Source organism: Teleopsis dalmanni, chromosome 1 (assembly GCF_002237135.1).
Source record: "Teleopsis dalmanni isolate 2A chromosome 1, ASM223713v2, whole genome shotgun sequence".
Taxonomy (NCBI): Eukaryota; Metazoa; Arthropoda; class Insecta; order Diptera; family Diopsidae; genus Teleopsis; species Teleopsis dalmanni.
The window spans coordinates 68,509,722-68,522,581 of NC_051846.1; the positions used below are offsets into that span (position 1 = coordinate 68,509,722).

Genomic DNA, 12,860 nt, shown 5'->3' on the forward strand with positions numbered 1-12,860 from the left:
TTTGCTGATAATTTATCTGTAAATGTTAAAAAAAATGTTTGTTTATAATTAAAAATACTATATTATCTTTAGAAATTATTTGAGTTAAATGGTATATAAAGAATGGACCTGTAGAAAAATTTTAGTCTTAGTAAAATGTTCAAAATAAGTTTACTCAGTTTATTATTGTACACTTTGTGTGGGAAAATGTCAATTGCTGTTCCTCAAAGATGGAATGTTGACACGACTACGATTGCTACTACCACTACTACAACAATGACTACACCTACTGCTACCACTCCAAATTCACAGGACACATCCTCAACAACCGATCCTATGAAAGCACTTAATCAACAAATGATTACTATTCTTCAACAATATTTCAGTTCAAATTCGTCAAGTCAATCAGAACACCAAAATAATAAGTCACAATCTATATCAGGATCAGTGAGTAACTTTAATCATAATGATGTTGGCGTTGTTAATCAAGGAGATATGAACTCAAATGAGGATGTTAACTAAAGATGATCAATATAATAAAAAATATATACAAAAAAATTAAAATTACAATTGCAGAAAATTAAATGAAAAAAATTAATTCAAATGAATATATTATTTCAACATTTTTTACAATTCTTTAATAAAATGTGTGCAAACTACATTTACTTTAAAGTTAATTTTTTCTAGCCGAAAGTGGCGCGTCCTATGACAAAAAGAAACTATTTAAAAGTTAAAAGCGTTCGATTAGAAATGAGAAGACAACAAAAATTTAAGTTCGTGACTTTTATATGGATGTGTAGTGTTTAGCAAAGCCTCAAACACTACTATTCGCTAGCTAGAAATGTACAAAGCCAGGCTCTGAGAAGACTTTAAAGTACCATGGTACACTAGGACGAATGACATTCGACAGTCAGATCTGAGGTCAATTATTGCCTAGTCTGATGAAATGATGACAATAATCCAGTCAAGGCGTAAAGAGGTGCTTTGAAGATACCTCGCAGTTAATAGAGAGTAAAAGTGCTCAAGTGCACTGGCTCAAATAGCTTAAACGTAATAATATTGAAAATTGGCTGACCATACAACGAGTATTGCCGAGCACTCATCATCAGTGGTATTAGGAAATATTCGAATTTCTCTTTAATATATATATAATCTGTATATAATTTGTTTCGACTGCAAGTGGCAGAGCTTAGTTCTATAAGTATTTGACAATATTCGTTGTTTGGCCAGCTAAATTTCAATAAATTAATTTAAATTTTTGTGCTAGTCTTTTCTTTCCTTTTTAAATCTCTCCAGCATAAATGTCTCTCCAGCATACTGAACTTATGTATGTACTTAGCTCAGATTATATTGTTTCGACAAAAAACCATAAAGTGCTTTCTGCCAACAACACAAGTTTTTTCCTATCCCTTTGTGTATATTTGTTGAACTTTTCTAGCCAATACTTAATATGAAGCTTTGTTAGTAGTTGTCACGTCTTAACTATGTACCCAATCCAGATTATATTGTTCGGATAAAAAGTGGAAAAATGCGTCCTTCTAAAAGCACAATATTTTTCTAAGCCTATATTTATATCTGTTGCACTACTGTAAGCGATACTTTATATATAACTTTGATGCCTCTTTTTAGGTATGTTCACAGTCCGTATCATATTGTTTGGATAAGGTATGATAAGGCATCTAAATAGTTTTTCATAAATTTTTTATATAATTGAAAAAATTGCTAAATATTAATTGCCCAGAGATCAGAAGAAGAAATGCCGTTGCGGTAAGGTGCTACTATGAAGTCATTAGACAATTGGGATGATGAGTTATTTCTTGACCAACAGAACTTATGGTCTATAGGTCTCTCATCCCATCCCTGCTTCTGTGTTCTTTACAAGTTTGCAACGACTACTGTATCCGAATTAGTTAAAAGCTGTATGCCATTGATATAAATCTGTGAATTACCATCCAACGATTTCATTGACTTGTCCATGTAGTGAGAATGAATGAGGATAGTCTAGCGAATTAAGTGTTTGAAACGGCAGTTGAAAGAAAAATGTTTACAGGTAGAATGTCTCTGGTGAAGTGATCAATTTGAGGGAGCACTAACCGCACTTGTTCTACGAGACTGAGAAGTGCTCTCATATGAGACTGAGGAGCGCTCTGGTACGAGACTGAGCGCACCGATAATGGCTTGTTATGGCAATTTAAGTAATTTTTAATTACTTTTAATTAATAAACATTACATAAAATTTAATATTTATATGAATTCCTAAGTTGACCATACAGTTTTATCAACAAGTATACTTTTTTAATAGTTCTTAATATATTGGTTTAATTACCAATACATAATTTTGCAATTGCAAGTGTTAGGAAAACTTTCCCCTGCTTTTATTTTCGAAGGAAGATTACTTCCCATAGGAGTTATAATTTTTAATTAAAAGAGTGAATGTAATTTGCAAACGTGTTTTTGACGTGCTGTAAATAATGTGGGAGCTATTCAGCTTATTAAATTTGAAATATTCTTTTTAAATTTATTTATTCATATATATTGTTACATATATTATTTATAAATTTATAATTATATATTTTTTTATATATATGCTATGTAAGTTTTATCACTTATACCTGGTCACGTGTTGTAATAGGTATTGGTTACAGTTTTTCTTATTCTTTTTTATTCTCCTCACGTGAATTAATTTCTCCAATATTTATGGTGCCATGATCATTATTGTTAATGTCGTTTATTGACCCATTTATAATATGTTGCTCTTGCTTTGCAGCTACGTGTTTATTTTTAATATGATTAGTTTGATGTTGGTGAATAATAGATAATATTTCTTCACGCAAATATATATAAAGAGGGTCAGTAGTAGTTGTAAGTTGATGGTTAGGAGTGGAAGCATTCCAGTATTCATCCGGATCGTAGTCGTCATAATCTGAATCATGATGTCTTGGCAACGGATCAGCTACAGACATATCCTTCAACCAAATGATTAAAAGATAACTAAGCAAAATTGTTTTTAACATTTTAATGTTGAACTAAATTTTTCTTTACAACTTTGCTCTTTATATACCATTCAATCCAAATATTTCTAAAACTAAAATGTTATTTATGGTTATATGTAAAATTATCTTTTTCAGTAATTAAAAAAAATGAACGTTTTATCAAAATGAATGATTTATTTATTCCTCGAAATAATTAGTAATAAATTTGTATATATAATGTGATTATATATAGTACAGCATAATATATGTATGGCATTAAAGTACTCTTCGCGTTATGTCAGTACAATATTATATAATAGATCAATGCCAAACTCTTGCAGACCAAAATAATATACCCAGATTATTTAAATTAAAATATATTTCCAAATACCATAAAGATCGGCATTGGGTAGTACTTGACCCGGTTAAAAAAAATTCAATTGAATATAAAGAGAAGAACTTTTCTTTTAAAAAGAGAACTTTTCTTGTGTCTTCACTATTATTTATTCGCTTCTATTTAGTAGTTTATTCAGAGTGTGATGAAGGGCAAATGTCCTTCACGTAATAATATAATCCAAACGTACTGAATACTAAACATTTGTAATATATTTTTGTTGTTATATTTTAGTGCCAATATTAACTAGCATTTTCTCTGCAAATGTTTAGGTTTTTCAAGATTGAGATTTACTATTAAAGAAGTCTATGAACTAGACTTACAGATATATGGACAAGTTTTGTAATGAAGCTAACATCAGTGAGGTCGTAAACGTGGATTTACATATGTAATATTTTTTTCGAGACCACGATTGCTCTACAACAAAGTTCTCAATAGGTCCTCGTCTAACATTTCCCAGGAAGAACGATGACTTCAACGTTCAGCAAGAACTATCAGCTCAATTAAGATCAGGATATAGCCATGTGTTAAACAGTTACTTGTCACGCATAAATAAATCAATTCCTAATGTGTGCCTAAACTACATCTGTTCTAATGTGTGTCGCCTATCCTGCGCCACTACACATGCAAACCTTAGTGCATTCGACCTTTGGATCCACACAATAGAAGTGGCCATGTGTCTTTGTTCTGATCCTGTTTCATAAGTCTCACTTATCCCCAATCCAACTCCTTAATTATCCTCTTCTTTCTAATGCACTATTACCTATTTAGTACATCCACTTTTCATGTAATCTGCTTTTCAGATTCCCGTCGTATATGGTATCAAAACGTTGCCTATGCGCTACTTAGACAAAAGAATAAACTCTACCGTCATTTAAATAAACCAATCATTGAAAAATATATAATGGTATAGCGAATATTAGTTTTTTACTAAAAAGTTTCTACGTAACTGTAATATAGAAGAGAGTAAAATTTGTATTAGAATTTAAATTAATTTTTAAAAATTAAATTAAATTAATATAAAATAAATTCAACTTCCTTAAACCCACATGATATCTCAGCACCTTCCCTGCGGAAAAAAATATCTGGCATATTCCAGGTGGTAGCAAAAGTTTGCCATGATCACCTTCTGTAGCTAAAATTTCCATCGTACCTTCTAAGTCGAAGATAGCCTTCAACTTGTTAGACTAACATATAGTACTGAGTTTCGGTAAGCGTACAGTAAGTATTTATGGTGGAAGCAGTGGAGTAACTACAGGGAAGCGACTGAAAGCAACGCTTTCGGGCCCCCGAATTTAGGGGGCCTCATTATAAATTTATATATTCATTATATTTATTTTTAATAAATTCTCAAAAGTGGAACGAAACGTTTTATGTTGGAATAACTTAAATTTTGGTTTTCGAACAAGGTTGCATTTGTAATTTCAAGAAAATCTTTAAAATTTCTTTGTGTTGATATTTAAGTGGAGCCAAGAAAAGAAAAGAGCAAAACGAACGAGAAGAAACATTAAAGAAATGACCAATACTAGACAATTTTCTAAAAATAAATGACAACAAAAGTGAAGAAGTGAACGATTTAAATGATGTCTTTGCTAATTGTGATACAGAGAATAAATTGATATATTGTTCAAATACTGAAACAGACTTCTGAATAGACTAATTCTTCTGATCACGAGAGAAGAAATACTGAACAGACTAATTCTTCCGACCACGATAGAAGAAATACTAAACAGACTAATTCTTCCGATCACGAGAGATTACAAGAGCCATTTCCGAAGGATCCTATTCAAGAAAATACAAGTTTCAATACTTCATACTATAATTTAAAAACAAAATATGGAATAGTGCCACGACTTTGGTTATGCTATTCAAAATTATTGGATTCAGTATATTGTAAGCCGTGCTGGTTATTTTCTAATCAAACAAATCAATGGTGTTTTTGATTTCGGGATGGGAAAAATTTGTCAGAAAAAATAAAAATACATACATCTATAAGAATTAGTAGGCTAATTCCAATCAAATCAGATGGTGAACAGCGTCCACTCCCGAAAAGAATGTGTGTAAAGTTTCATTCGAAGAGTTGAAAGCTAAGAGAGTAGTTTGAACTGAATAATTATATATATACATAAACTGATATATACCTTATGGTATTTTCGACCTTTTCTTTAATTCGTTATGAAAATCTTGACAAGCTTAATATACTCTTTTTACATTTTTTCGTGTAAAGGGTATAAAAAGATGTTAGTAGGAGCTCCTTAGTTAGAATTTGCTTATGGGCCCAAAAAATGTAGTTACGCCACTGGTTGGAAGAGTTGTTTCCAGGGCTTTTTAGAAGTAAACCTGGTACCTTCCTGCAGTACTGTCATGTTGATGCCGATTATGGAAAGAGAAATTTGGATTAGGATAGAGAGAGGGTCATAATCCATTAATCAAATTCCGATTCAAGTTAGCATAGCTACATGATCGTGCACTGGAAAATAAAGTTACTACAATAAGCAAACTCTACATAAACAGTACATTCAGTTTCAACAATCTTCTGATAGTATAGGGTTGTGTGCCGTTGGATATATTAAAATAAATTGATTGTTATTAAATTGTACTCTAAACAGAAATTAAAATAAAACTAAAAAATAGTATTTTTTACGTCCACGTAAAAACTTTTCATGATTTATTTATATTGATTAAGACTGACATGTGCAATCTTAAAACATAAAAATTAATATAAACTAAAAAAATATAAATAATTCCAAATAATTACTTAAAGAAAATAACAAATGAAATGTTAATTTAAACTAATTGTTAAAGATAAAGATAATGAAAAATAACTTTGCTATCTTCTGCATTAGTCTTAGCAAAATTATATAAAAACGTAAGGTTTTACAAAATTTAACCAATTGAATTTCTTCTTTCGCTTTAATAAAATGTTTAAAATAATTTTTTTAAGTGTAATATTATTAATTTTATGTGGAAATAGTACTGTTACTGGAGGAAAGGTAGCAAGAGCAAAAACTATAGCTCATGAGTCTACAACATCTGCCAACTCAAGCGCTTGGCGTACTGAGAAGACTGCATTAATTCAGGAATTTCAAAACATCACCTCTGTGAAACAAACTAAGGAATCAAAGACTAGGGAAGAAATTTTTGATGGGTCAAATAGTAACTTCAGTAATAATCAAATTAGTGTTATAAACTAAAAAAAAAGTTTAAAAAAAGAAGAAGGTTGTGAAGAAGAAGGACAGAATACGATTGCGGACGACATACTCCTACATCTTATAAAATATAACAGAATGTAACAAAATTATGAAACGATTTATAAATATAGTATGTATAAAACTATCTATATAAATAATATGAAAACAAAAATAAATATGTGAAAAGTGAAGTAAAACTTGTCCGTGATATCACGGATGAGACACTGACCGCACGCTAGACCTGAAGAACCCCTTTTGCATAAATCTAATAAGGCTACCACCGCGATATCAACTGTGTTGAAATAAAAGTCACTCAAAATGATTTATTTGTATATACAATTATATACATAGATATATGGTACATATAATGTATTTTCAGAATTATGCTTCCATATTTTTTAATTCTTGATTTCTAAAATAAACTATTTTTATTAAGACAATGTGTTAGTGTACTCGTATTTTTAATATTGAAAATTGGTAAGCATTAGAGGCAATGGAAATTCATACCGGAATGGTAATTGTGTTAGATTAATCTGCATCTACCCCGAAACAATGATTTGGTAGTGAGCTGGTTCGTTTAAAATACGTCGTATAAGTCTGGACGACTATTCAGAATGTCCAGAACAATATTTCCGAACATCTCTGGAGTGTCTCTGCAGACACAGAGAGAGAGACTAAGTGAAGACTGTGTAAGTATTTTATCACACACAAAGAGCAATATACTGGATTTTAAGAAGTTATCTGCATATTAAGTGTGTGTTCCCTAAAGTACTGTGTTTGTAATTCTTTGTAATGCAACAGAAAGAAATTATGGCGTTCATAAATAATAGAGTATTGAACTTGAGTGAGGTTATGTTAAGAAACAAAAATTTTTCTATAAACCCAAATTTCTTTTTTTATTATCATTTAAAAGGCTGACGTCATATACCAAGTTTTATTACATCAAATATTTACCATTTGGACACGATTTATTTTTTGTGATTGAATGGGCTAAGAAAATATAGTAGTTCCATATTATTTTTTTTGTAAAAGATATTCCTGCAATCGGAATTTTATTTGAGAGCAAGAAAATTTGTGTTTTTTTCGATAAAAACGCACAAATTTGGTATAGTCAAGGAGTAATACTAAATCCAAAGAGTTTTCATTTTAAACTACGCTTGAACAGAGATAATTTATTATTTATCTATGCATCTATATCTATCTATTCATCTATACATAGATATTTTTAGTATAAAAAAGTGATTTTGACCGAAATTAGTCGATATAATATTTTTAAGCATAGAGATATAGCAAATTCTGGATACTTCTGTCATAATTTTTAAGCCTTTTTCAAAGAAATTTTTCGAGTCGAAATTATTTAAGGATAGCTTAAATGTCGTGATCATGCAGACTATTCTTTTCTATTGGAGTAATCTAAAGCTTGGTACTAACACCCATTTCGTACAAAAATACACATGAAACTCTACATAAAAAATGGACACTGTTGAATAAGTTTTTTTATATATATAGTTTTATATCAGCACTACGCTTTACACATTAGTAAACTTTTTTAGCTCGGGATTAGTCGAAATCTTTAAAGAAGAGTTAATAATATTTAAAACATAAAAAGAGAGAACCAAGTGTCTAAAGATGTAAGTGGAAATAGAGCTTAAGCGTGGGCGTAAAAATTTTAAATAATAGTGTTGAAAATGGAGATTAAAAGTAGCCCATTTGCAAGTCCCTCCTAATTAAGGTAAATTGGGAAACTTAAAAAAACATTAAAAACATATAGAATACATGTTAAATGAATAGAAAGGTGTTATGTGTTACCGCTCTTATATTGTCTCATCCTTGCCTTATTCAGTTAGAGTACTATCTGTGGCACCAGACTCTCGTGAAAACAGTTTAGAACTGATGCACAGAAGACCGTCACAAAACGATGATTTTATTAAACCGTATTTTTCTTTCCCAGGGAAATATTTCTAATGATGCTTTGAAAAAAATTTAATATAATGCTAGATGATTAATATATCTAGTTAAGTATGTCGATAGGATTTAGAATTTTTTTATTTTAAAAATATTTAAAACAAAAATATACTAGTTCTTAGTGGAGATTAAAAATAATCTTTTGTTTTCCAAACTTATGTAGAACTAAGTCCCGTCATACGTTCTGTCACATATGGGCTCTAATGTAGGATTATTGAAAAGACACGAATCTAAAACAAGTCTAAAACGAATCTAAAAGTGATATATATCATTATTCCATTCGTACCTAACTAAAATGTAAATATTATCTTTAATTAAAATAGGGTATTATAAGTAAATGTAAATATATAATAAAAATAAAAATGTATATATTTGTTGCAAAAAGAAATTGCAAATAAAGTCAAATATATTTTAATAATTCAACAAAAAAGAACAGTACTGAAATCTTACAATTAAAAATAACTGTAATTAATTAATTCAATTATTCTATAGCTGATTTATAATTCCGTTTTAATAAAATACAGTAAGTAAACTTGTTAATGGACTTTTACAACGGAATAACAAAATTCCAATTTAGAACACACAACTCAGGTACGGCTTTGGGTTAGTTGTGTAATTAGCACTGACTCTGAGTTTGAAATATGGCAGGGTACAAGTTCAAACCTTGGTAATATAATATAATACATCAAAAAATGCTGCTGATAATGGTCATTTTACAACTCTCGTATTGCCAAATATTGTCAATTTTGTTGTTGCAATTCACTACTGCACGAAAACCTCTCTATTAAAAATACCATAGTTTCTTTTAAGGAAATTTAATATGAAATATGTATATATTATCATAATTTTTATAAAGTTATTTTGAAGAATTCAATTTATTATATTTTCATAATTTATGACTTACTACTTTTGAAAATAAATAAATCAAAAGTTTGCTGATAATTTATCTGTAAACGTTTAAAAAATTGTTTGTTTATAATTAAAAATACTATATTATCTTTAGAAATTATTTGAGTTAAATGGTATATAAAGAATGGACCTGTAGAAAAATTTTAGTCTTAGTAAAATGTTCAAAATAAGTTTACTCAGTTTATTATTGTACACTTTGTGTGGGAAAATGTCAATTGCTGTTCCTCAAAGATGGAATGTTGACACGACTACGATTGCTACTACCACTACTACAACAATGACTACACCTACTACTACCACTCCAAATTCACAGGACACATCCTCAACAACCGATCCTATGAAAGCACTTACTCAACAAATGATTACTATTCTTCAACAATATTTCAGTTCAAATTCGTCAAGTCAATCAGAACACCAAAATAATAAGTCACAATCTATATCAGGATCAGTGAGTAACTTTAATCATAATGATATTGGCGTTGTTAATCAAGGAGATATGAGCTCAAAAGAGGATGTTAACTAAAGATGAAAAAAATAAAAAAAAAATTAAAATTATTGTTGTATGTCAAATGAATATATTATTTCAACATTCCTATAATTCGTTAATAAAATGTTTGCAAATTACATTTATTTTAATGTTAATTTTTTCTTACTGAAAATGACGCGTGTTATGACAAAAAGTTAGAACGATTCGAATAGAAATGAAAACACAACAACAAAAATTTTAGTTAATTTATTGAAAATTGGTTTACGATACAATTTTGTTTGTATGGTCAACAATTTTTTATGATTCTTATTTTGATTAAAAACTTGAAACAAAAAAAAAGATTTTTATTTTTTTTGCTTATAATATTTTTTATTTTTTAAATTTTTTATTTTTTTGAAGTTTTTTCGAAATGTTGCACTACAACAACAAAAATTCATTTTATATTATTTTAATTAATTGAATTTATGGCTGACCATACAGCTGTTTCGAGAATTTCTAAACACCAATCATCAGTGATCTTGGAAATAATTCTTGTATTTAATTATTCATAAATAATTTTTTTGAGACTGAAAGTACCAGGAATCGAACTCGTGTTCTGCCAAATTTGAAGCTCAGAGTTAGCGCTCCTTAACCAACTGATTCAAAACCGTACTTGATTTTTATGTTCGCGCTTTTTTTGTTAATTGAGTTTTTGTTAATTTGCTGTGAAGGTTTTATTAACAAATTAACTTGCTGTGATTATATTAGAACGAAATCATAAACCAGCTGTAGAATAATTGAATTAATTAAATATATTTTTATTTTCAATTGTGTAACGACCTTTTTCCCGGCCCTATCTATAGCTGGGGTATACTCAGCGAGTATACCAGGGTTCGTTATAAGAAATTTATAAATGTGAAATAATAGAGACACTTCTGATTAAAGTAGCGTTTATTAATTAACCAAAAAAAATATAAATTAAGTTGTGGAAAGTAATAGACAGCGATGTTGAAAATGTTGTCAATGATGTGGATGTTGTTAATGTTGTAACACTGTTGTAGCGATGTTGTAAACGGTATAGAATGTTGTATGATGTTGATGTCAGTGGTGCGCAAGTTGCTGTCATTAGAATCGTGAAATCTGTAGTGAAAGAAATTCCAAAAAAAAATATAAATCAATACCTTTGTCAGTAAAAACCAGACAAGGGTCCCTTCCTGCTATTACGCCTGGCCACGTCCGTCAGCAATTGCCAAACGCTCGTTGTCCACACGCCTTCTGACAGCGTTGGTGACTCGTCGCCCATTCCTCCATCAGCTATGGCCAAATGGAAGTCTGGATGACTAGTTAAATTACCCTACGCCAGCATAAGCCAAGCAGCAGGTAACTCAACTGGTTAAACTACCCTACGCCAGCATAAGCCAAGCAGAAGGTAATTCAACCACCATCACTTCGCCCAAACCAGTCCATCCATTCACACGGTGATCGTCAGCAATGGCCAAACGAATCAACATGTGCCTGGACCAACTAGTCCGAGCTCCCACTATCGTCCCTAACAAAATAGTTCTTACCTGTAGTGAAAGAAATTCCAAATATAACGATTTGGCAATTTCGCTGCCCTTTTATTTGAAATTCCTTCCATTACATACAAAAACAATAATTATTTTCAAATAAACAAAGTCCCGTAAATTTGTCAAAACAAATTTCTTATTGTTGTACGCATTGCAATCAAATTCAACAAAAATAACTGCATCACATAAAAAATGCGTGCACAATATTTTTCTTAAATTTGTTTATGCAGACAAACAAGTGAAATAGTTACAACAAATTTAACTAACTTTTATTAGCGGCAAAAAATTAATAAAAACATATTTTACTTTACAGGGTCATTCGTTTATAAAAAATGTTTGTCTTTGATATGTAATTTAAAGGGTCAAAAATAGGTGTTACCGCAGAAAAATTTTATTGAATATAGAAATATGTTTTATTAAGTGGATTTAAAACTCATTATAAAAAAAAACTCATTATACTGTTCATTTAATTTGTGGGGTTAAATTTTTAGAATAAAATTTGGGCCTTACAATTGTCAAATTTCAATACTATTTTGTTTGTAGAGGCAATAATTTATTTATTTATTTTTTTTTTCTTGTAAAATATTTTGTTTTTATTTATTTAATATTTATTTTCTTTTGGTTAATATTATATTTTTTTTAAATTTATATTATTATGCATTATTATTTTGCAATCATTATTAAATATTTTTATGGAATATGTTTCCTTTCAACTTGCATCATCTTTTGTTACCATCCTTTGAAGGTAGCTGTCCATTACAGTATCTGTTGAACAAGGTGAAACTCATTGCTATTTCTGCTGTGACAAAAAATATATACATATATAATATATACTAATATATCTATAATATGGCACACATGTTTTAATTTGTTGTTTTCATTAAGGGAATAATCTTTTGAATCTTCAATATTAGGTTATTTTATGAAATTTTTTATGTCATAGTAGCAGCTTAATTTGCTGAAATAAAGCCTTTGACTTCGTTAATATCTGTACGACCCCATAGTAATAAATTATTTCAATTTATTTTGGTGCAAATCAGAAAAACTTAATAAGGTTTTCTTTTGCTTCAACTGTTTTTTCCTTCTTTCCGAGTAATGCGTAGGCATTGTTTTGTTACCACATACCTGAAGGAAAAACTCAAGTCTTTGGTATTGGCTACTTAGTTCATTATATATTCTTTTATTAATAAATCTGTCTTTATAAGTAAAATAGTTCGAATATAAGGCCTAAAGTTTGTGTAAAAATTTATCAAAAAATTTGACAATCTTTCTATTATAGAAAGAATTTGATGAATTATATTATCCACAAACGCTACAATATACCCATGTATGCATTTGGATAGAAGTGGCATGGAAAATTCCCAACTCTTATAAAAAAAACCCTAAGAAATTCAGTTTTGTAGAATGGAAAACTCT

The 12,860-nt window shown here is 29.5% G+C and overlaps 1 protein-coding gene across 1 annotated transcript; it reads left to right on the forward strand.

Moving 5' to 3' along the window:
* Positions 1-9,561: 9,561 nt before the first annotated feature.
* Positions 9,562-10,117, forward strand: LOC119669041 (ELMO domain-containing protein C-like). The gene is made up of 2 exons (XM_038078767.1): positions 9,562-9,979; positions 10,031-10,117. Exon 1 carries the CDS (start codon positions 9,568-9,570, stop codon positions 9,931-9,933), a length of 366 nt encoding a protein of 121 aa, XP_037934695.1. The 5' UTR covers positions 9,562-9,567; the 3' UTR covers positions 9,934-9,979; positions 10,031-10,117.
* Positions 10,118-12,860: the final 2,743 nt, after the last annotated feature.